The sequence below is a fragment of the Chinchilla lanigera genome, unplaced genomic scaffold, assembly GCF_000276665.1.
Source record: "Chinchilla lanigera isolate Chin_1 unplaced genomic scaffold, ChiLan1.0 scaffold00087, whole genome shotgun sequence".
Classification (NCBI taxonomy): domain Eukaryota; kingdom Metazoa; phylum Chordata; class Mammalia; order Rodentia; family Chinchillidae; genus Chinchilla; species Chinchilla lanigera.
The window spans coordinates 5,266,544-5,290,894 of record NW_004955488.1 but is presented as its reverse complement, the minus strand read 5'-3'; the positions used below and the strand labels follow the sequence as shown (position 1 = coordinate 5,290,894).

The window sequence follows — 24,351 nt, the reverse complement described above, 5'->3', positions numbered from 1 at the left end:
TACACTAAATTACTGTGGAGTTTCCAAAGTGAACACTGGCTGTGTTGTGTTATAGTTAGAAGGAACAGCTCATGTCTTTAGTTGGAAAGAGCAGTGAGCAAATGTATGACTTATTCTTCCTTTTTTCTTTAGATCCCAATGGCCGCAAATAATGAAGTTAAATCTTATTCTTTGTATAGGCATATTTCTATCTAAAAGTGTAAATTGATCTTGGTATAAAATTTAAGACTGGAATTCAAATATACCTGTAAATAAAAAAAAAACCCAGTTCTACTATTGTCATCATGCCCCATAATTATATTGAACAACTTACGCTGTCTGTAGAAATGAGAGAATTAATTCCTCCCTTCTGTGGATGTCACTGACAGTATTTGGGAGTAGACAAATGTTTTGGAATGGAGCAAAATGTTATAAAAGAATTGGCAACCATAACCAAGTTATTCAGAGGGAAATTTCCCACCCTACTTTGAGGCTCAGATTATCCACTTTGTTTTTATTAAAGGAATTGTTCTTCCGCCAAATCTCCACTTCATCATCCTGTGGATAGGACTGGGGCAGGACAAAGTGTGTGAAGGCAAATAATAACAGTGGACGAGAGGTTTATATCACCATACTACATGACACAGCCCTGTTTTTCTCTTTAGGTCACATTTAGTCTTATGTCTCCGTTGCAAAAGATGAGCTCGAATCACTGTGATCGCTTCACTTTGTAATATGCACCATATAACATATTTTACTTCCACCCTGTTGTACTCATCAAAATAAATCCAAATCCTTGAAATGGGAATAAACCAGTTAAGCATTCATGGAATTTAAAAAAGAAAGATTCCTAACCACACAATTTGTAAGAAAGGATGCATGGCATATTCTATAGAATTAAGGTGAACAAAATTTGCAAAACAAGAAAATGAGTCTCATCTTTTTGTACATATGAAAGTGTCCACTAAAAAATAAATGGTTCACTATCAGCAAAAAGTTGAAGAAAACATTAAGATGATAAAATAAATATTTTTGAATTAGCCAAGAAGCAAAAAGATAAACAACCTATTAATTAATATGAAAAAATAATCTTTGCAAACATGAGCATATTTAGCTTTAAAAACAAATTCAAGTAAATTAATGTGTCACATAAGTTGTAATCTTTCGGAAAAATTCAACAAATTAAAATCTCAAGATATACACATAGCACCAGATTTTAAATCTATGTACATTTCTGGGGAAAAAGTATCAATTTACTAAGAAAACACATATGTAAAACAACATATGTATATTCCAATTATGTAAAGTTTAAAACACAGCACCATTGTAGCTACTGCACAGGAAAGAAAGTGAGGAAGAAAATCAATTTAAAGTTAAAAAGTTAAAATAACCTTGGAAAATACAATAAATAAATGTGAAATTAAAATATACAGCAAAATTCGATATGAAATAGCTCAAAGGTTGTACATACGCACAGCCATGTCAACAGTACCTGACCAGCAGTGCATTCATCCATAAAGAAAACCAGTTCAAAGCATGGGTGCATTTACACAAACCCTGCCTTAATTTTGGGGTGCGTCCCAGGCATAGCTCGAGTCACAGCTTCTGCCAATTTCAGTGGGCTTGCTTTCCTTGGACTCAGTTTTCAATTCACAGACAAAAGCAATCATCCTACCATACATTTGCTAACTTGGAGCTTTTGCTGCTCCCTGTCAAGGTGTGAACCAATTGCGGAGACAGGAGGCTAGTGGTGGCGATGCTTTCTGCTTCCGTGGGACCCAGCAGTGAGACCTCAGTGACATCCCCATGCTAAGTGTTGGAGATTGTAAGTGGCTTTCAGCCAGACTGTCTTGAGATGTCGTACAGGCAGGCAATAAAACACCGTGTAATCATTTGGCTGATGGAGACTCTTTCTAAAGTTTCCTTTCCAGGGCGAGTTTTGAAGGGAGTGTGCCTCTTGTGTTGATGGCTAGTGGCCCGCCTGGCTGTGGCCGTCCCTTGCTGTTCCTCTTGCCACAGTCCTTGAGGAAACCATTCTGTTTAGGAGCTGTGGCGCTTCACACTTGCTGATCCCACACATTCATCTTCTAGGGCAAATAGGTTGCTTGTTCAGTCACTACACGTCCTATCTTTCATTGTGATGGCCAGTTCTTGTCCTGAAGTCAGAGGGTCATGAGGTCTGAATAATGGTTTTGGTGAATCCAACCATCTTGCCAGGATATTTAAGCTTCAGGAGTGCTGAAGAACAGCTTTGCACTACCACCACTAAATAGCTCGTAGGGGAAACAGCTTTCATTTGCTCACCAAAGGAATTATTCTCTGAAGAGACCAGAATGTTAGGTTTTCTTGTGGAATTCTTTTTTTTTTTTTTTTTTCCAGTACCGGGAATCGAACTCACAACCTTGTGCTTCCAGGCAGGGGCTATGGCGCTGAGCTAAATCCCCAGCCCTCTTGTGGAATTCCTAAACCATCTGAATTTGTTCCTTTTCCCCCACATGCAGTGTGTGTTCCTGCCAGTGGTGATTGCTTTGATTTGAGCTCACTATAAAGAATTACAAAATCATTTTTTGTTGGCTATGGTGAGTTCTTGGGCTTCCTGATGAAATAGCCCCCTGTCAGAAGTTATAAAATGAAGCTCTTATTGCCTATATATTTTTCTGCATAAGTAGCAGAGATGTAGGATGACACAGAAATTCTTTGTGTTAAAAAGCAGTCAAAGACTCAACAGGAACAATGCACTATCGAGAAAGCTAACAACGTTTTTAACAATGGCAGTAAATTTAAACGTGAAGGAAACTTCATGTTTTAAAATTCTGATGCTTTAAAATTTAGAAATCCAAGGTCAACCACACATTGATGAGTTTACAAAACATGCCTCATCATCAATCTACCAGTCATATGATATAATTTCTCTTTGAAGAACGAATTGCAAGGTTTGTTTGCGTATTTCATATAAAACTCTGAATAAAAGTCATAGTAATGATAAAAGGAAACATTTAGAATAAATCTGGAAAAAAATCTAAAACTGCTGATTTGAAATTATTATAGGGTTAGGATCCAAATTGTTGCTTGTAATGTTTGGCTTACACCAGGAAAGAGAACAAAAAAGCAGCCCACAAATATGAGAGTTTGACAGAATCAAGATGGCTCCAGTGATAAGGAGATGAGGCCAGGGAGCAAGTCTTCCTCTGGTGTCTTCATTTCCCACCTGTCTGCTGATGGGCGTGAGACACAGGATACAGGCAGTCTTCTGGGCTGCACCTTCCACTGGGCCCCGGGGGCCCTTGGGGTCCTGGAGCACCTGGGGAGCCTGGGGCACCAGGGGAGCCAGGTGCTGATGAAATAAAAGACCTTATCAGAATACAGAGCATGTGTGGACCCCTGTCTTTCCCTCCAACCAACATGTAACTGGACACATGTACTGCAGGAAGAGGAGTTCCATTCTGAGTCTTGTGTTGATAAGACAGTGTCACCATTACCTGAAGTCCCAGGAAGTCCTGGGCTCCCTGGCAACCCGATTCCAGGTTCCCCTCTTTCTCCTTTCTGTCCTCGGTACCCTGAGCAATGAAAAAGAGGGAGTCATAAGAATGGGCTATGGCAGTGTAACACATTTTGGGTATTTTCTGAGTCTATGATGTTTCTGCAGTTTCTTTACTTAACATACATCATATATTCGCTATCTGTTTTGCATTACCCACACTTTGAACTTACATATCGGATTAGGCAATGAAGATCTTAAAAATGTGTAGCTCTTACTAAAAAGTCTCAACTAGTCAAACCTTGGATAGTGAGACTTTTGGCACTGAAAATGACACTTAAATGACTCAAATTTATCATATCTTCTTTCAAATAGCTCTGTGTGAACATGCTTCAGCAGGAATTCTGAACACAACCTAGATAGAGGCGAAATAAAGGTAAAATGTGGAGAAAGTCCTGCTTAGTATTAGGACGAGATGACAGAAGAATCTGGACCTTAGCCCAAGATGGAAAGGAACAAACAACTGGTGATACTCAGTCTGTGAGAGTAAGAGTGTGACTATATGCCAGTCAGCTCATCCAGAGTGAGGTCTTTGTTCAAGTGACTAATAATAATAACAATAATAATAATAATAATCTCCTTTTACAAAAAATTAAGAGTAACCTTATTTTTTGACAAGCCAGTTTATGTTTTTTGTTATAGTAATGTATAAAGCATCTTAAAGGATAAAAATAAAAGATCGTACAATTGTTCAGGGAAGGCAAAGAAAGGTTCCTCGTCGATTAAAAATTGAAGGGATTCAGGTGTGACATCACATCACTAGCTGTTAGCACACAGTAGGAAAAACTCACGGAGCTTTTACTTAATAATTAAATAATGAAACTAGACTTTAGAAGCAAGTGCTTAGAAAAAGTGCCGGCTATGTAGATTTTTGTGAGGAACTTTAACACTACTAGAAAATACGAGATTGAGGGGTCCTTCAAATGTGCTTCCTCCATCAGCTTAAGATACTTTAACAAGGGCTAGGGACGCAGCTCAGTGTTACAGTACAAGCACGTACTGGATTCAATCCCCAGCACCAAAAATACTAAACCAAACCAAATCAAACAAAAAATCCAGCCAACCAACCAAACAAACAACCAATCAACCAACCAAACAACCAAACAAGAAAGCACTTTAACAAAGATGGTGTGAGATCTTTTGAATTAGGTTGTAGATCTGTGCACATGATAATAAAAAATCACACTGATGCTTGAGTATGTTTCTTGTTGCCTGAGATAAAATCAATTTGTGCCTCTAAGAGCCCTTATGTGTGCTTTAAAAAAGCAAAAAGCAGGTTTATCTGTACTTTATTTATTGGAACCCATGTACTATTTTGAAGAAAGTGTTCTGTGCCATCAGAGTTTTACAGTGATGGTCAATAGCATTTTCTTTCTTTTTCTGCTTGTACAGGTCTGGGGATATAGCTCAGCGGCATAGCACCTTGCTTTGCAAGCACAAGGTCCTGAGTTCGATTCCCATTACCAAAAAAACAAAAAAAAAACAAAACTGCTTGTACAGTAGTTTAAAGATCTCCTTGCTTCCAGATGAACATAGCAGCCACACAGAATCATGTAGACACATGACATGGATATGGACAGCATCCCACAGGATACAGCTGGGCTACCTCAGCTGTACCTTCTCATAAAGGTATATTTCCACAGCAGAGCACGGCAGCGGGAGGAAATTTCATGCAGTATAATGATACATTAGTTCTTGCTGCTGTGAAGAGTTAGCCCCAGTTTTGGGGTGATTTTGGGGTGATCATTCTCAGTTCTGACTTGACCACACAATACACACATTATGGTCTGAAGCACATCAGACATGCAATCACCACATTGCGATTTCTTTGTATTAGAGATGTGATCTGACCATAAAAGTGAAAATACTGGGGAAAAAAGACATGATACAGGGGCTGGGGATTTAGCTCAGCGGCAAAGCGCCTGCCTGGCAAGCGCAAGGTCGTGAGTTTGGTTCCTGGTACCGGAGAAAAACAAAAACAAAAACAAAAACAAACAAACAAAAAAGACATGATACAGAACCATGTTGACGTGTACATTGGAAATGTGCTGAACCGGGCATTTTCACATTTATATATGGAAACTATGTTCAACATGTTCAGCACAATCACAGATCCTGGACAGAACAGTGGCTTGAACATGTGTATCCACATTTAAAACATTTCCACGATTTCTTTGATATAAGTGCCTTTGATTTAATATATATGAGCAACAAAGAAAGATGTTTGTACATAGGGTTGCTTGAAAGCACCCTTTCAAATCCATCATTTAAACATTTCTGGAGTAAAATAGCTTTTATTATCTGAAGCTTTTTGGATAGCTCAGACCAGGTCTTATTGTTACATAAATATTATAAAGTTGACCCTCAAACTATCTCAGTAAGTACTTAGGCTAAGTATAATAGGCTAAAATGAGGAAGAAAAAAAATATATAGCTTTTGATAAATAAGAGGATTAATAAGACAGTAACATAATTCCAAATAAAGAACACATATGAAAAAACCTACTTGCTGAAAATCAATTCTCAGATTTTAACATAATGTCAAAATATATTATCCCACATGGATTTCCAGCTGTATAGTATCACACAACAAGAAGTGATAACTTGTATATTTGCAGAAGGCCATATTTATCCTCCTCCTGTCAAATGTAACAATTTCTTTGCACAAGTTTTTCAGTTAATAACTACTTCTCTGTTAGCCGTAGCTAAAAGAACTGAATTGAAGACAGGCAGGAGATCTTTCTACTCTTGAATTTTCCAATAAACTCCTAAGCTTATTAATTATGTTGACTGCTATAAAGCCATAGGATCTTACTTTATAGTTGCATCATAACAAAACTGTAGCTAGGGATGCTTTCTTTTTCTAGAATGCAGGTTTTCACTTCTTTCGGCGGGTTCCTTTACATTTGGAAAAGACTAATCTACTTGCAAAGAGACATGCACTTCCATGGACTCTAAGTGCACAGGATGACAGCTGGGTGTCACAGCAGCTTTTGCAGGACAGCAGAGCTAGAACGGCACTGGCCTCGTGCAAGGTATGTCATGGCACCCATCTCTGATGAAACCTGGGGCTTGGTGTAATTTCTCTGTATTTACTTCTAGCAGGGAGATATACTTCTAAGACTGGGCATTTGTACATCTACATGAACACCGGTTAAATTGGGCCAAATGAAAGCTGCTCCTGGCACGAGGGGAGGAACTAGTCTCCTGGGTGGGGTCTGCCTCTTGCCTTCCAAGTTGCTCAGCCTGGTTCTGGTGCTAGAATCAACGTCAGTGCCTTTGGTCCCTACCCTCCCTCCCACACCCAACCCAATTCCGTTTCCAAAGGTGCCACTGCTAACAGATCTGAAAGGGCCAATGTATACCAATCATATAAATTATCTTGTGGGCCAGTGGATTACAAAACACAGATAAGTTTCCTTCATTTATAAGTCAGTGATAGCTAAGCTTTAAATTAAAAAATAAGAACAGCTACTCCCAAAATTGTCCTTTCAAAACTGATGTGAGCATGTGGAGTAGGTGCATCCCGCCCTTTTTGCAATTAATCCTACCTGGGGGCACCTCTGGACATAAAAAGGGCTTACCCAAGAAGATAAGGTCTGGTAGAAAAAACTGCCTGTCCTATTTACATAGGGGAACTCAGCTGGATGATGCTTTTCGGGGCTACCTGGGTCCCGGTGGAGTACACTTCTCTCACCTGGGGCACCAACAGGCAGGCCTCATGCTGCTGATCTGTGGTGTGAACCAAGGACTCCAAGGAAAGTCTCCCCAGCACCGCCTGCCCTTTTCACTAACTGGCTTCTGCTTGGCAGCAGTCGGGAGTGGAAGCCTTGCCCCTGGCTCGCCACATCAGAGGGACAACCACTTGGAGGGGTCCCCAGGATCGTCAAAGCATTGAGACCAGACCTTGATGTCACTCCTCTTCTTGTCCTGACCTGCCTCTGCCTCTGTCTGGTGAGTCAGTCAAGGGACCCCGTGAGAGTCCCCCAGGCACGCACCCTGGAGAACTCAGCACGTCCCTCTATCTAAGGCTTCCCTCTCCTGCCGTGGCTATGGCTGTCTGGCCACTTCTGGAAACTGGTTTGCCGGTGGCCGCTTTTCTGTGCATCTGTGTCTATTCATCTGTGTACCAGAGGAGGAGCACTTAAGTCTTCCTTAGTGGAACCTATTGGGACTGATTCCGAGTAGACAGTACCTGAAAATGGATGTTGGAGAATTTAAAGCAAACCAAGGTGAACAGTCCCCTACCCCTGCCCCAAATTCCTGGGAATAGTTTTGGCAGGGGCAGGTTCTCTGTGTATTTTTGTTTTTAATCATTGGAAGTATATACTCTAAATTGGTATTTTCTTACTAGAATTTGTGAAGCTTCTAAACCCAGGCCTACTTGACAAATTTACTGACTGCTAACCATATTTCTACCAAGTGGTCAAATGTGGGCTCACTTCTCGTCTCTAGTGGGGTGATTTTTTTCTTGCCAATGTAAATCGTTTGGCTTAAATACCTTTAGGAGCCATACGAGGAATTCAAGTTCAAAAGTTACTACCTACAAGCTCTATTAAAATGGAAGGATTCTAAATTTCCTCAGAAATATACTTTATACCCAGATGATCATTTCTAGTAGAATCTAAGACACTTTTCAAGAAGTCTCACTGTCTAGAGAATGATAGAGAAACATACCTTACTGCTGTTATTGCTATACTAAATATTAAAATGCCTTTTAAGTAGCAGCAGATCAGTTTTAAATTTGTTTAGTTAAATATGTGTGTTTAGACAATTAAATATTAGCAAGATTTTCCATATGAATCCTTTTCCATATATTACATGTATATTCTTTTAACGGTAGCTAGCACATCATAAAGCCTGAGGGCTAAGAAACTGGTAAATGAATATTCCACCTGAGGGACTTACCTTGGGGTCCAGGGTCTCCTGGTGGCCCGGGTAACCCATCCTTCCCCGGCGGGCCAGGCCGCCCATGAGCTTGGGCCGCCAACATTGCTGCCGGCAGCTTGAGCTGGGATAGAAACACAGCCATCCGCTCTTCATTTATGAAAGAAAAGAGAAATATACCATGGAATGGAAATATTTTGGTCAAAATCTTGATGGCTTGTTACAAGAAGTTAAAAATAATTCAATTTAAATATGTCTACTTTACAGGTGGTCTGATTGGTATTTTTTGTTGTTTTTGATGAGACACTACTATACAAAGTTGATGGAATGCAGAGGAAGAACAGCAGAGCTGCTTAGGAGGGTCTGAGCATCTTTAGTGTTCCTGAGATGCTATGTCAAGTAGGCAGAACACTAGCCTGAAATCCGATTAACTCCTGGTTATGACTAGTGGGATGAATTCAGGTTCAGATGCTGAAACTTTAAGACACTTCCCCACAATGTTGTGAATGTATGTGTGCTGATTTAAAACATGTTTACAGATCCTTTAACACTCCCTTCCAAGGTTGGGGGCTATTTCATTTTTGGGGAGCATTGGGATGGAACCCAGTCACTCCATCTCTAAGCTACAACTCTAGCTCCTTTTTCTTTCAGGACAGAGTATCCCTATTTTTCCCAGAGAAGACCTGAATTTATGATCCCCTTGTCTCAGCCTCTCAAAGTGCTGGTATTACAGGTGTGTATCAACACACCTGCCTCATTTCCTCTATTTTTTGAGTGAGGGCTGGACTTTTTATTTCTTTATTTTTTTTGTCTTTTTGAGACAGGGTCTTGCTATGCAGTTCAGGGTGGCCTTGAGCTCACTTTGTAGCCCAGGCTGGTCTCAAACTCACAAAGATCCTTCTGCCTCAGCCTCCCGAGTGCTGGGATTACAAGCATGTGCCACCACACCTGGCTTTTATTTCTTGTCAGCAGAAAAAAAGCAGAATTGATGTGGAAGTAGAGAGAATAAGTAGTAAAATACACCATGGCTTTTTACTTGCTCTTTCTCACACTTCTCACTATGGGGGGGCAGCTATCATGTAGAGAGAACATTCAGGATGTCCCACACAGAGGCCCACATGAGGCCACATGCCCACTGCCGTATGTTGCTGGAGGCACATCTATCCCTACTCAAGCCTTTGCAAAGATGCAGCCCTGAGCAACAGCCTAACTTCACTATACATCTACAGTCAGAACTAAGCCACCCCTCAAATCCCAAACTGCAAAAAATATGAGCTGATGAATATTTATTGTTTTCAGCCTCTAAATTTTCTAAGTATTTTTAATGCAAAAATAGACAACTCATAGTATTGAAAGTTGTTAAACTTCAGCAAAATTAATAGGATTATTTATTGAAAAGATAGTCATGGCACATGCCTGCAATCCCAGCACTCTGGGAGGCTGAGACAGGATGATTGCAAGTTTGAGCCCAGCTTGGCCAATTTAGCAAAACCCTGTCTCAGAATTTAAAAAAATATTTAAAAAGTGCTGAAGATGTAGCTCAGTGTGAAGGCCCTGGGTTCAAACTCCAATATTGATAGAAAAAGACAGTCATTGGCTACATTATGATGTCATTATTTAAGCTCTATAATGGGCAAATCACTGGTTTTTTTGTCAACAATTAATTTTTACCTTTTTTTTTTCCCAGTACCAGGAATCGAACTCATGACCTTGCGCTTGCCAGGCAGGCACTGTGCCACTGAGCTAAATCCCCAGGCCCACTGTTTGGTTATTTTATGGTTGTATTTTTAGTTAGTGAGGCCTTTCTTCAGTCAGGGTTGTAGTAGGAAGGATATCCAATTTGGTCAAAGAAAAATATCCAGCATTGGTTCTGATCAGCGTTTCCTCTTAATTCTGACTTAATTCTGACAAAATAAAATGCTCTGTACATTTCTGCAAACCCAAAGACAGCACAGAAATTAAGAACATTCAAGTTATGGGAAAATGAAGAATTATTCGAGATACTTAAAAATATTGATAAATAAACCCCAATTTTTTGTAAGCATTCAGTCATGCAACCTTCATCAGTTAAGTACTGCCTAAACAAACAAGGATGCTGTCTCAAGGAATTTCCCAGTGTCCTCTTACTTTCCTGGAGCCCGACACTGCTTCTCTGGGCCCTGGGGGAGAGTCCAGGGGAGAAAGCAATAGCCCACGAAAGCTCCTCTGTTGCTGGCATAGTGAGGTGCAACCATTGTTACTTAGAGAGCTACTAACATTGCACTCTATTAGATGAAATTGAATGTAAGTGTAGAAAGTTGTAATAGTCAGGAAATTTAGAGGACCCGGAACACAAGAATGTTCAAGGAATGTAAACATGAAAATGTAAGAAATTTTAAAATTTCTAAATAAGGTAGATTATAGCTCATTTGATTGAACAGTTTTTCATAAACAGTATCTTGTTTTAGGGATTTTATACTTTCTGTATTAACTGCTCTTTAAGAATCAAGGAGAGATTATCACTGAAAGAAGTACTATTATCCAGACTTTTATAAGCTTCATTTACTACAAATCTTGTACAGATTAGGAAAAGTCTGATACAACACATCAAGAATGTATTATACAATATAATTATACACCTTCCCAGGATTACTTCCTTAAATAGTTATGCTCGAATTACACTTACCATTATGTAACTTTTGCTTATTTTAACTTTTACCTCAAAAGCATATCCAAATTGTACCAATCTTTGAAATTAATTTTGGTAGCATTGTTAATTCATTCAAACTCTATTAGACGTACACTTTATCACCGGACTTTATTTAAACTTAGTTTATATTTTGTATTTATCACATATTTAAAACCTAGTATATGGAAAACTAAATTTACAATAGTTGGAAGAGGACATATTCTTATACTATTAACCACATTGTTTCTTTTTCTTTTCATGTAATTCCTTCAAAAAGCAAATTCTCTTAGTAATTCAAATGATTTTATTTAGAAAAGTGACATAATTTTTGAAGGATACATGGAGTATGCAATAAGAAATCTTAAGTGTAAAACATTCAGTCTAGGCTTGGTTTATAAAAATCTTCCATAAAACTCGTATTAATGCAAGTAGTGTTTATTTTATAAGTAAATACCCAATGGTAGCAACATACTGTAAATGGTAGCTGTTGGTTAGAACAAGAGAAGGCCGGACCTAGAGTCACTTGAATTTTCTCCAGTCTGTTCATTTCAATTTCTTTAATTGAACTACAAAAGCAAGTTTCAGCTGAACATGGGTTTGTTTGCAAATTGTTTGATACAAAGTAAGTTCTGAATAAAACTTGTTTTTCTATGGGCTTTCAATAAAAAAGTTGAAGAGAACCTAGGCACTTAAAGTTGCTTAGAAAATGTAGGAAAATTAATGTAGCATAACTAAGGGAGAAGCCTCAGCAGATGCTGAGCATGAGCGCTATCAGCCAAAGAGCAATCCCTCTATGATCACATCCTGGAGTCGCAAAGCAAGCAGAACGGAAGCATCACAGCAGCGACAGGACTAAAATCCCTAGCTGTAGACTCAAAGGTTCCGGGCTCTCATGAATGTTAACTCCAAGGAATGATGTTAAATTACTAGTCTTTCATAAGACTATTACCTGACTACCTGGGCTATCTGGTTGGTGTTAATACATTTCATTCCAGTAACTTAATATATGAAATAAATATGTTATTAACCCATAATTTTGATTGAATGTAAATTTTAAATTCTAAATTGGATATTTTACAGTATGACACTAAATGACTGCACTTTGAAACTGTATAATTTTTTATATACTTTAAAGAACCTATGTATTTCAGTATCATTTTTCTTTATTGAAATATACTTCTTTGGATATATTTATTGAATATACTTCTTTATTTATATATATTTATATACTTTATTTATATATGTATTTATAACTTTATTTATATACTTTCAATGTCTAAACACAAATATTCACAGTATAATTTTCCTCTTTAATGTATGAATGTACAAGTACTTTTGGGTGGATTTTAACATTGCAGCAAAACAAAATTATTTTAAATAATTCTAGTTGTAAATCATCTGGCTTTAAGATCCACTCAGAAATAGTCATTTAGCATTAGGCTAATTACCTCTTCTGAACCCTATCCTAATACTCTGTAATTTAAAATATGTTTCTGAGCAGTTAAATGAATTGTAAAGAGCTGTATTAGCTGCTTTGTCTCTGTTTCCAGGGCTCTTTAGTCAATTAAACTGTTTAGCTGTGCTTTCTAATGAGGCAGGAAATTAGAGAGTTTGGATAGAAGTACACATAAAACAAACACATATATTCTGTCTGCCAAGGAAAAACACAGCAATGATTTTCACAAATGAGATTGGTGGTTTGGCTTCCTTGGAGAATGGGCTCACTGAGACAATGCAGATATTAATATTAATATGATGAGAAACTAAGTTTGGACAAGAAAAGATGTTATCTGGCCCATGTCTACCTTCTGTCTTGGGCAGAACTGGTTGTTTTCAAATAGAGAAATTCATGTTTTTCTTAATACCCATTCAAATGTTTAATTGTCCATTTTCTGTTGTGGTACTCCATTAAGGAAATAGAAGTTAGAGTATTTCTTTTAGGAAATCAATCATGTACTGACAACATGATAATATCAATTGTATATCTCTTAGCCTTAAGGTTAAATCCCTCTGACTCATGGGCTTGGTGATCTGTTTTGTAAATCACTCTTTAGTTCCCTTATTCCAGGGCTTTTCTATATGTGTCTTAAGTGTAGAAACCAAAATTACATATGGCTTTCTCCTAAGAGGAAAAAATATCAAGAGTAATTTCTTATCTTAATTTTACAGCTTTGTTTTGGCTGTTAGTTGAGCAGCATTCTGTGGACGCATATTGACCCAAAATTGTTACTAGTGCATTTATTTCTGGCACAAAACCTTGCCAACTTGTAAGCATGTTGCTATGAAATGTTGTGGGTAAAAGTGGTGGATCAAACACATCCATCTTCTTTAACTATCTCAAGAATACCTGAAACAACAGTAAGAACCTTTTCCGAGCATAAAGTAAAGAATGGGGATAATGCGAAAGGAGACAATAGCAACAAAATTTTGGAAGCTGAGACTCAGCTGGTTGGGTGATTTATGGTTTAGTAGACTCAAAGTGAATCTTTACACTAAATGCTGAGAAGCAATCCGAGTTTAAATCACAAAATTCTCCAGAGACACAGAAATGGGAAGTCCCCATTACATGTGGAAGTGGGTGTGAAGGAGGGGAGATAAAATAAGGAGAATTGCTTGAAAGCCTTTTTATGAAGTAGTTTTAGAAATCTTTATGGTCTCAATGTAGCTGGGGAGTCCCCCTCTGGTTCGAGCAAAAAGAATGAAGATTTACGATCTGTAAAGGATAAATAGGCCATCTCCACATTGGGGACCCCAGAATTTACCAAGACGCTGGCTTCAATACTGAAAAATGGTCAGTGAACATTTACGTGCTTCATGCTGATCTATCAGCCAGGCCGTAGATAGAAATGAGGAACCTTACCAGACTGAGAGACTTAGACACTGAAACTGAGGGCTCCTCACTTCCGAAGCCCAGGTAGCAGCTGCCCTCTAGTGGAACTTACGATCAGAGAGCCCCGTGCTCACACCTTCTGTAAAATTTCTAGAACCTTCCTTTATGCATGAATAGATTACTAAAAATTACTAGACACTGAGGAAATCCTATAAACTGAACAATAGATCCAAATAAAGAAGCATAAAAAACAAATCAGAAGAAACAGACTATGTAGTGGAAAATATTTTTAAAAACTATATATTTCATGATGTGTATATATACACAAATATGTGTATATATATATATATATACACACACACACACAAATTAATATCTCATAAAGGAAAGAAAAGATACAACTTAGAAGCAAGAGGACAGGATAACATATATTCACATTATATGTATGTAACATATATGTATTAAAAATGGAGAAAACCTAGGTAAGATGATTTCCTCAACCCTGGAAATCTAGAGGCAGAGATATTGAGGGACATAGCCCTAATCCTCCTTTTCTCCCTCAGTTGCAGATCTGGCCATGTTGGTCTTGTTCTGTCGAAAGGGGAAGAGCCAGTTGTTGGTACAGGATCCTGCACAGGTTGGTAGATTTTTCCTGTGTTACGCAACTTCCAATGTTTAAGAGGATGGTGCTGTAGCAAGAATTATACTTCCCAGATCTGGTAAGACCCTAATCTGTATGACCGGCATTGACAGCTGCAGAGCCCTCAAAGTCAAAAGATGCTAAGCTGGGACATGTGGACTTCTATTCCTGCCCTCTGTGGGTGCTTTGTTTGTAAAAGGCCTGACTTGTTGGCCAGTCAAACTGGGAATTTTATCTAACATCGGAGTGGATGTGTGTGTGCGTATTATGCTCCCTCTGGAACCCAGCCTTAGGACTGGTGGAAAGATTGACTTCCTTCCATTGTGAGTTTTAGGTAAGGGCATCGGGATGTTAGAGGAGGTGTGGTAGCCTGAAGACAGCCCAAGTTATGAGACCATCAGTGGGGTCCCTTGGGAAGCATCCCTTGGGATCTTAAAGGCTCCATGAGGAGTCCTCAAGTTTTGGGGTCTAGTGTTAGGGTTTCACTAGAGATTCCCATCCAGATACCTGGGATAGAGTGGGAGAGCAGGTTCTCTTGGGAACCCGCCAGCGCCCCCACTGGCCAGGCGTAATGTACTGAGTACAGAGAATAGTCCCCAAGGCTGTGGGAGTGCAGGGAGCAGAACTCCACACAGCACAGAGGTCACTGTATCTCTTGTGAATCTGCAAAAAAAGAGGGAGGCAGACGAGGGCTACTGAACTGTAGCACTCCACTGCACTGCTCACCTCTCACTGTCTTAGCATGCAAAAATTAATCTTTGCTTTTATAGAGAAAGCGTTCTGAAAAGGGAACGGTAACTTTAGACCACTATGATTTGTGAAAATGGAAGGTTTTTTTTTTTTTTTTTTTTTTTCCTTTTTCATAAATGGTGTTCAGAAGCCACGGAAAAGGTGACTTCTTAAGTGGAAAGTCATATGGACTGAAGTGAAGTGATCTTGGGACAAATTAACTTAAGTGCTAAATGACTAAATTCTGGGTTTGAGGTACAGTTTTGTTTGGGAGATGACAGGTGCTGAACTGGTGTCAAGAGAGGAAAGAAGAATATCATGTATGGAGTATCAGTTTCAGGGAAAAAAGTTCTTTTTGAGTCCTTTGGAGTCCTGTGTTGAGGATTAGGCATCTGTGGCTCAGGAGCTATGGTTCCTGAGATGTCCGGCCACATCCCTGGGCCCTGCCAGGCTGGGACAGGGGAGAGAGGGACTGAAGCTTGAGAAGACTTGGGTAGCCCAAGCCCATCAGCTTTAGGCAGGGAGTAACTGAGGGGAGGAAGGAATGCAGGCTGAGAGGAGGAGCTGCTCTGGCACTGCACACCGAGTGAGTTTGGTGCAAGGCAAGGGGAAAGGCCCAGTCCCTTGCAGAATGATGTGGCAGAGGGCAGGTGTGGCCCTCCCAGGAGACAGCAGCATCCCCCTTGCTCAATGCACACAGGCTGCCGGGCCAGGCCTTGGTCAGGGTGTGTGGGCCTGCACAATGAACATCTCCTATAGTGCAACACTTTCTTTTCTTCTGTGAAGGTTTGGTTGTATTTTCTGGTATTTTCAGAAAAGTTGCGTGGAGTTTGTAGGTCATTTTGTGTAGTGGGGACATATTAACAGTATTAATTCTTCTAATCTATGAACATAGGAGCGCTGCTTCACCTTTTAGTGTAATCTGTAGTCTATTTCCTTAGTTGAATGTATTCCAAAGTTGTTTTGTGACTACCATAAATGAGCTTGCTTTCATAATTCCTTGGCAAATTCATTGTTGACATATTGAAAAACCACTGACTTTCAATGTTAATTTTGTATCCTGGTACGTCATTGAATTATTTTGTCTGTTCTCACAGTCCTTTGAGGATGTTTTTAGGTTTTTCTATGTATAGAATCATTATTTGCAAACAGGACTAACTGACTTCCTTCTGAGAAGGAATAATTAACTTCCCCATCTTTTATGGTATTGGAGCCTATATGTCTTTTTGGGTATATTAGTGCTTAGTTTTAAAAGTTGAGTGTTCTGTTTTTAGGTACATATAGATTTATGATCATTATACCTTGATGAATTAATCCCTTGATCATTATATAGTGACCTACTGTTTTTGTCTTAAATTTAAATCTATTTTTGTCAGATATAAGCATAGGTATTTCTGCTTGTATTTTCAAAATTCCATTTCCTTAGAATATTATTTTCAATACTTTTACTTCCTCTCTCTCTCTCTCTCTCTGTGTGTGTGTGTGTGTGTGTATCTGTCTGGCTCTATGTCTGTTTTTGCGAGTGAGGTGAGTTTCTTGTAGGCAACATATTAAATTGGGCCTTAGTTTTCAATTATTCAGCAGGTCTGTATCTTTTAACTGGAGAACTAGGGCACTACATATTCAATTTATATTTTATATTAAAATTAATGAAAGGTATGAATTTGTGCTTGTTATTTTGATTTTTTCTTCTGTTATATTTTTTTGTTGTTGTTATTTTTTTTTTTTTTTTTTCTGGTACCAGGAATCGAACTTATGACCTCACGCTTGCCAGGCAGGCGCTGTACCACTGAGCTAAATCCCCAGCCCCTGTTATATTTTTTGTTCAAACCTCTTGTTCACCTTGTGGTTGGTGGTTCATGACGTTGATAAAGTTTGATTCTTTTCTATTTTCCATTTGTATATCTGTCATCTAGTGGGATTTATACTTTCACGTGTTGTTATGAGTTATCCTTCTTCCACTTTTGGGTATAGGACTCCCTTAAGGCTGATTGAGTGATCATGATATTTCTTAGTTTTTGCTAATCTTGGAAGGTTTTTTTCCCCTCATATTTATTATGAAAGATGTCCTTCTAGGTAGAGTAATGCTGGATATAAGTTATTTTCCTGCAGGATTTGAAAAACATTGTCCCGTGCTCTCTTGACCTATAGGGTTTTGCTAAATCTGCTATTAGTCTAATGGGGTTTCCCTTAAATGTGACTTGATGATTTTTCTCTTACAGTTTTAAAATTTTCTTTACCTTGTACTTTGACAACTAGACTTATCTGTATCAGAGTGAGGATCTGCTAGTTATATCTATTTTTATTTCTGTAGGCCTCCTGTATTTGAATGTGCATGTCTTTCTCAAAATTTGGGAAGTTTTCTGCAGTTATTTCATTGAATAATAGATTTCAGTCAGATTTCAGGCCTCTTATATACTTAGACTGTAAGCCTGAAAAGACTGCAAAACTTTCCAGTAGCTAGGATGGTCAGTATCTGAACTGATGGAGTTTCCTGGGACTCTGTTATCTTTACCCTTGTGGAGGGGAGACTCTTTGGGTAGCAGATGATAGGATAATCTTTTTCTAGCTGTGCAGCTGTCCCAGGACTCTGCTTTTTTTTTTTTTAACCAGGTTTCTGCTTCTCTGCTATTGAATCCCAACATTCCCTTGCACTTCCTCACTTCAATATGCAGTTATATACCTGTTGCTTTGATTGCTTTTGTGGGGGAGCAGGTGTGTGCTGGGTACCTCTGTTCAGTCATGTTGCCTGCACCCTGTCTTAAATGTGTTAATAATTTAACATCTTTGTTTTTCATTGAGGCTTGCCAGTTTTCCAGTTTCATAAAGAGTCTTCTGTGTTCTCTTGCAGAGCTTGAGAGATCTGAAAGGTTTTGTCTTTTTTTTTCCAGACAATTGGTATTTGAGGGATGCTTGTTGAGGAAAGGAATGTTTAGACTGTCAAAGTTACAACCTAGTCCATAATGCTGGATTCAAGAGTCATGAAATGAAAATAAAAGGAGATTTCTAAATTTAAGCACAACATTAAAATCACAAAGCAAAAACTGGTAGCTAGCTCAAGAAAGATGAAAAATTATCTTCAGGGCTAGGTAAAGATGCTTAGTAAAGATCAAAGTAAACTTAAGTCTACAACATGGATTCATGGTCTTATAAGCCTTTTCATCCTGTTCTGTTACTGAAGCAGATAGAAGTGGCAGTACAATTGCTTCTCCAGTGCTAGTGTGAAACAAGAGAATAAGAATCTAAACAATGAGTTTTGGTCACTAATACCAATTCTCAGGAAGAAGGACTTCTTGGAAAGTCTCAGTTCCATGTCTGGAGCAGAAAAGAGTTAAGATGGACTTGGGGAATACTGTAATCTTTTTCCTTACAATTTCCAATAATATATTTTTTGTCTGTGATGTTTAACAAAAGAAGTAGAAATAACGAGCACCAATTTAGGTTTATTTGCTAAAGACAAATAATTTCCACTGTCTTAACCTTACTGTTGAGGAGAAGGATCTTGACTTCTAGCAAATCATTTGAAAAAATAATGTGACATTTTTGTGAATAGACAAAGAAATGTACAGTAGATTTTGCAGCAACTAAAGTTATCTAAACAATAGACTAACTGATTTATAAGTGGGTAGAAGAAATCCAATGTCATTTAGAAAGGCCTAACCTTGACTCTTGACTTCTTAGTTCTGCATTTCTATTCATAACTAGAATGATAACATGCTTATGAAATTTAGAGACAGTGCAAAGTTATGAGAGTCAACTTGCCCTACAAGAGTTTTCTAAAAAAACTCATCAAGTTGGAACATAAATCACTTGAAATTTAATAAAAACAAACACAACATACTCAGATTTTCAAACTAAATACACCATCCACAATGAGAAGCACTTAAGTTGAAAAAGTTTAAGTAAGGAAAACCTAGAGTTGTTAGTTAATTAAAAGCTCACAATGAGTTGAGAGTATTTCAATGACTGCTTGGGGCTAGCAGGGAATGCAATATTTCTTCAGCTTAATTATCAAAGTATCTAGAGTAGGGATCAGAACATTTACTCCTCAAAGGGCCAGATAATAAATATGCTTTGCTGGATATACAGTCTCTGGCATAACGTCTTGATTCTGCCACTGTAGCATAGAAGCAGCCAGAGAAAAGATGTAAAGGAAAGAAAATGGCTGATGATCCAGTAGTGCTTTATTTACACAGACAAACTTGAATTTTAGGTCATTTTCACATGTCATTGATGGGTTTCAGCCTATACAAAATTCTGCCAAGTCATCATGGGAGTGATCCTGCACAGTGCGGGACACAAAACCACAACGTGTCACTCCCAAACCAACTTCCTGTCTCCTTCTTTCCCCAGCCTTACCTCAGTTTCCTCTTTTCTTTTCATGAGTGCACCAACTCTTCCCCAGTCAGCATTTGCGATGACCCTTGACTGCCCATGTAAACCCCACGCCCAACCCAGCTCAATAAAACCTGTGTCTCCCTGCCTTCCCCCTTCAGAGGGTCCTTGTATTCTTCTGCAGTCCTCCTGTGCCCACAATAAAGGCTTCTTTTATCTTTGTTCTATCTCTCACTTGTTCCAAAAGAAAAAAAAACCTTACAGTCATGAGATATTCTTTTAATTTTTAAAACCATTTGAAGCTAGGAAAAAAATGTAGAAACATGTAAAAATCATAGTTGAGAGCCATATAAAAATAGATGACAGGTGAGTTTGGCTGGTAGACCAGCATGCTGACCCTGGCTAGGTCAAAAGGACAGTGTAATCTGCCCTTTTCACAATGCTTATGAGTGAATGAGGGCTATTTATAAAGTAAGAATTTCCCAAAGGGCAGCCAGAGAGAGGAGCTAGGCCAGTGGTGGTGAACAATATGCATGTGTGTTATTTTTCTGTTAAGACAAAACATGTTAATGTACGAATTGTCTTTTTCTAAACTAAAACCTCAGTATTCAGGCACTTTGCTATGAATAAATTTGGGCACGTGTGTCTAAAAGGTTCAGCATCACTGAGCTAGACCTTCTTATTCCGAAGAACAGAAACATAAGGAAGATTATGATCGATACTGAAAAGTGCTGGAAAGGTGGTCAGATAAATGGAAGACACTTTCTCTCTGCTGTTTTACAAACCTGGGCTGATTAGAGGAAGTTTCAGTGAGGCACATTTAACTTAATGTATGGAAGAATTTCTGTCAAACAGAAGCCCTATCATAGAACGGATTGCCTCTGGAGGTTGATGCTCAGTGAGTTTTCAAGAAAGTTGCTGAGGGGATTTCACAGTGGGTGAGAGATGGGGATCAGAAAAATTTTAAAATGTTATAAACCAAACCTAACCTTCAAAAATCCTTAGGACCTCTTGATTAATATACTTCTTTATTTCTTCAAATGAAACAGCATCAGCCTAATGAAAGAAAAAGAATAGTCTGTTATGATACAGGATAGTGCAAATGAATGGTTGGTGTGCATATTTGAAACTTCTGTAGTGGTACGTTTATCAAACAAAATGTTTTTGGAAATTGGCTACTGGGCAATAAGTATCTTTTGATCAAATAAGGAGAATAAGCTGAAGTGTGTAATTGCTTTAAATGCTGAGTGATGAAATTCTAATCTAATTCTAATGTTAATATATCTCCTGTTAATGGAGAGACATGGTTTCATACAGTTAAACAGTTCATGTTGCTTCATTTTTAACATTAAAGAGCTCAAACACTGTTGTCATGATGCTAGTATCCTAATCACAAGTTTAACTTCCAACTAATCCCTTAACACTGGCAAAGTCCCTATCTGATATGTATCCTCAGAGGAAGAAGGGAAGCTCCGAGGTAACTCCAAGCATGCTGGAGTATTCCTTAGGATATTTTATTTGTGAAGTAAAACTCACAATTTTTCTCATTTCATTACAAAATTTATTGTCTAATTTATGCATTATAATCACAAAGCAATTTTCTTTCTAGAAAAAAGCCTGTGAGATCCAGTAAAAGGAAGTACTTGAATGGCATTAGTGGAACTATTAACTCCTTAGCACTTAAAACTGTATACATTTACCAAAAAACTAACATTTACAATGTTTTACTACCTTATCTTGATATTTCCAAAGGGTTGGATTTTAAAGTTATTCTTTCTATTTAGCTATTGTATTTATTCCTTTTAGTTATTATCTAGGTATATAAATATGCCATGTCCAGTGTAATATAACTCAAAGTTGTGACAGGGAATCATCCCCTTTGCCAGGCCTCTACTTTGAGATGTGTGCATGAACAAAGACTGTAATTGTGTGTTGTTAGATAAGACTTCAAAGCTGTTCTAATTCAGAGCTAAGCTGTCCCTCCAAAAATCTCTTGTGCTGAAAAGGCGGGGCTTTGGGAAGGGGATTGGATCATGGAAACACTATACTCATAAATGGATTAACTCACAAGGGTTTATAGCTGAATGTGCTGCTAGCAGGTGGGGACCAGGTAGAAGATGTGGTTCACTAGTGGTATGACCTAGAAGAGTATAGTCTGGTTCCAGGCTCCTTCCTTCTCTCTCCACTTCCTGGCTGCCATTAGTTGAATAGCTTTCTTCTACATGCCCTTCTGCCATGCCATTTCTGCCTTGGAGCCAGACAACTGTGGACTGAACCCTCTGAAACCGTAAGCCAGGTTGCAATGTCAGGTATGTATTTTATCCCAGCAATGGAAAAGTGCCTAACACAGAAGCTCTATGGAAATCACCGTGCAATATGATTTTCAGGATAGACCATGCCTCAACTCTTCTCTACAATTAGACAGTAAGCTTTAACTTATAAAAGTCCCTGTTGTGGTAGGTTCCCTCGTCATTCTTCCCAACAAATTCCTTCATCCTGTTTCCATTCTGTGGCTGGGCATGTGATTATAATATTGTTGTGGGTTTCCCAACATTATGGTACTAGTTCTTTTAGACCAGTAACTCGTTTAGAATAAAAGACCATGTAATTTGCTGACAAGTGATTTCTGTTGGACAGAATGGTTCCAAACATGCCCAATTGGCTTTCTACACCCTCAAGAAAAGTATCAATGTCTCCAGTTCCTACAGTCATCTCATTTCTCTGAACACCTGCCCTCTTAAATGTGTCCTAAATCTCTAATAAATCTTTCTCATGTCTCTTAACAATAACAACAAAAAGAAATGAAAAAAGAATGCCCAATTTCATTATTTTCACTGCGAATGACAAATGAATTTGAACTAATGTAATTAATACTAACTGCTGACACAAAACCAGGAGTTTGTAGTACATAGGCCTTATTTTAAGTTGAGAGAGACTGGGTCAAAATAAAGTAGTATTGTATGAGAATTACAGGAATGTTCCATTGCTTTTCACTGTATCTGATATTAATATAGACTTTATTAAAGTAGAGTTTAGGGAGGTTGGGTCACAATAAAAAAGTATGTGGATTGTATGAATGCCTTATATTCCTATACTGTATCTGGCATCAGTCTGAGGAAAGTATGTCTTTAATTCTCCTACTCACTCCAGGATCCTTCTTTCCTCCTGTCTTGGTCATTTTTAGATTAAACTCCTCTGTGGAACAGCTACCCACTAGGCCTGAGACTCTAAATAGATATTAGTTTCTTTGAAAATTCTTTTTGGGCCTACATGGTCCCTACTTCAAAGCCCTATTCAGGACAGACTTCTGGTCCTGACAGTCAACACAATAGAGTTCCCACGTGAATCAAACATATGTGGTTTGTATGTAGTGTAAGGCAACATTATAGAGAGTATTTTGAAAGCATGGTTTGGGACCTGGCTTTGACCCACCAAATGATTCTCTGATCTTGGGCAGAATTTTTGGGTTGAGTTTTTACACTTATGAAAGAGGTACTGAAATGACACCTGTCCTCCCAGACTGGTTATGAAGATCAAAAAGGATAATGTATATTAAGTGCTTAGGGAGAATCTGGCACACATACTTTTAGATAATAACAGAGAACAGTTTAGGTATAGGTATTTAAGTATTTTAAAAGTGTTATTGTTCCTTTCACTGTAAAAGGAGTACACAAGCAGCACAAGATCTCAGCACCACTTACCGGAGCACCAGGGAGGCCTGGGGGTCCTGGTGGGCCTTGGTGGCCAGGTGATCCGATAGAGCCCTTGCTTCCTGGAGGCCCCACAGGACCTATGGCTCCTTTCGTGCCCATAAAGCCTGGTTTTCCTCTTTCACCTTGTGGGCCTCTGTCTCCTGGAATTCCCTGATCACCCTGTTATGGAGAAAAAAGATAAGGGATGATCTTTTCTAGAAAAGGATCAGTTATGGTTAAGAGCAAAGGTTCTGGATTCATACTGCCACTTATTTGCTGTGGGACCTTAGATAAGTACATTAAACTCTCTATCTCCAGCTTTCTCTTTTGTAAAGGGGGGATATTAATACAGTAGTATCTACTAAGTGATTCTCAAATAAATTCATTTAGTAGTACACTGCCTGGCACCTTGGAAGCACTCTCTAGATCAGTGGCAGTGAAATTATGGTACATGTGCTACAGTGGGCACTCAGAGCTCTCTCCATTGGCACATGAGTCCCAGCAGCTGAGCATCAGATAACAGTTGTTTCTTCTAGGCTAAAACCTCAGTATTCAGGTTTGATTGCGGTGTTGGCACTTGGTGAGAAAGTAGTAAGTGGGTTTTGGGCACTCGTGTCTAAAAGGTTCGCCATCAGTGCTCTAGATCAATGATACCCAGTCAGGATCATGCTTTGCTGTCAGTCTGAAGGGTGGCACCTTTAAAAGTCAACATAGCTGTCACTTGAGGTCTGGATCTTGTTTGTAATAATAAAGGAAAATTGCCCTAATGATCTTGCCACTGAGATTTTCCTTGTAGAAAAACTTTAGGGACCCTCAAAGCCTTTTCTAGGTCAGGTACCTTTTTTCCTCCTTCCTGAAGTGCCCTGGTTTGTCTGGTCTTTATTAGATGGTTTGGGTTTGTTTCCTGTACCTGACTTTTGCATGTGTATGCGTTCAGTTTCATAAATATAAATAACTCAGGAAGGTGAGGCCAGCCTTTGAAAGGTTCAGAGCTGAAGTGGAGGGATGGCACTTGGACAGCTAACTCAATATCACAAGTGAACTATAAGAGGAA

At 38.7% G+C, this 24,351-nt stretch overlaps 1 protein-coding gene across 1 annotated transcript in view; it reads right to left on the bottom strand.

Annotated features, from left to right (window-relative positions):
- Positions 1–2,364: 2,364 nt before the first annotated feature.
- The window catches only part of Col19a1 (collagen, type XIX, alpha 1), a 304,391-nt gene continuing 282,404 nt past the window's right edge, over positions 2,365–24,351 (bottom strand). The window contains exons 45-49 of the mRNA XM_013504411.1: positions 23,307–23,477; positions 20,595–20,661; positions 8,425–8,553; positions 3,459–3,536; positions 2,365–3,313 (exon numbers count right to left, since the gene is read on the bottom strand). Coding sequence (XP_013359865.1) covers positions 3,177–3,313; positions 3,459–3,536; positions 8,425–8,553; positions 20,595–20,661; positions 23,307–23,477 — 582 coding nt within the window. The 3' untranslated portion in view covers positions 2,365–3,176. The remainder of the gene's footprint in view (positions 3,314–3,458; positions 3,537–8,424; positions 8,554–20,594; positions 20,662–23,306; positions 23,478–24,351) is intronic.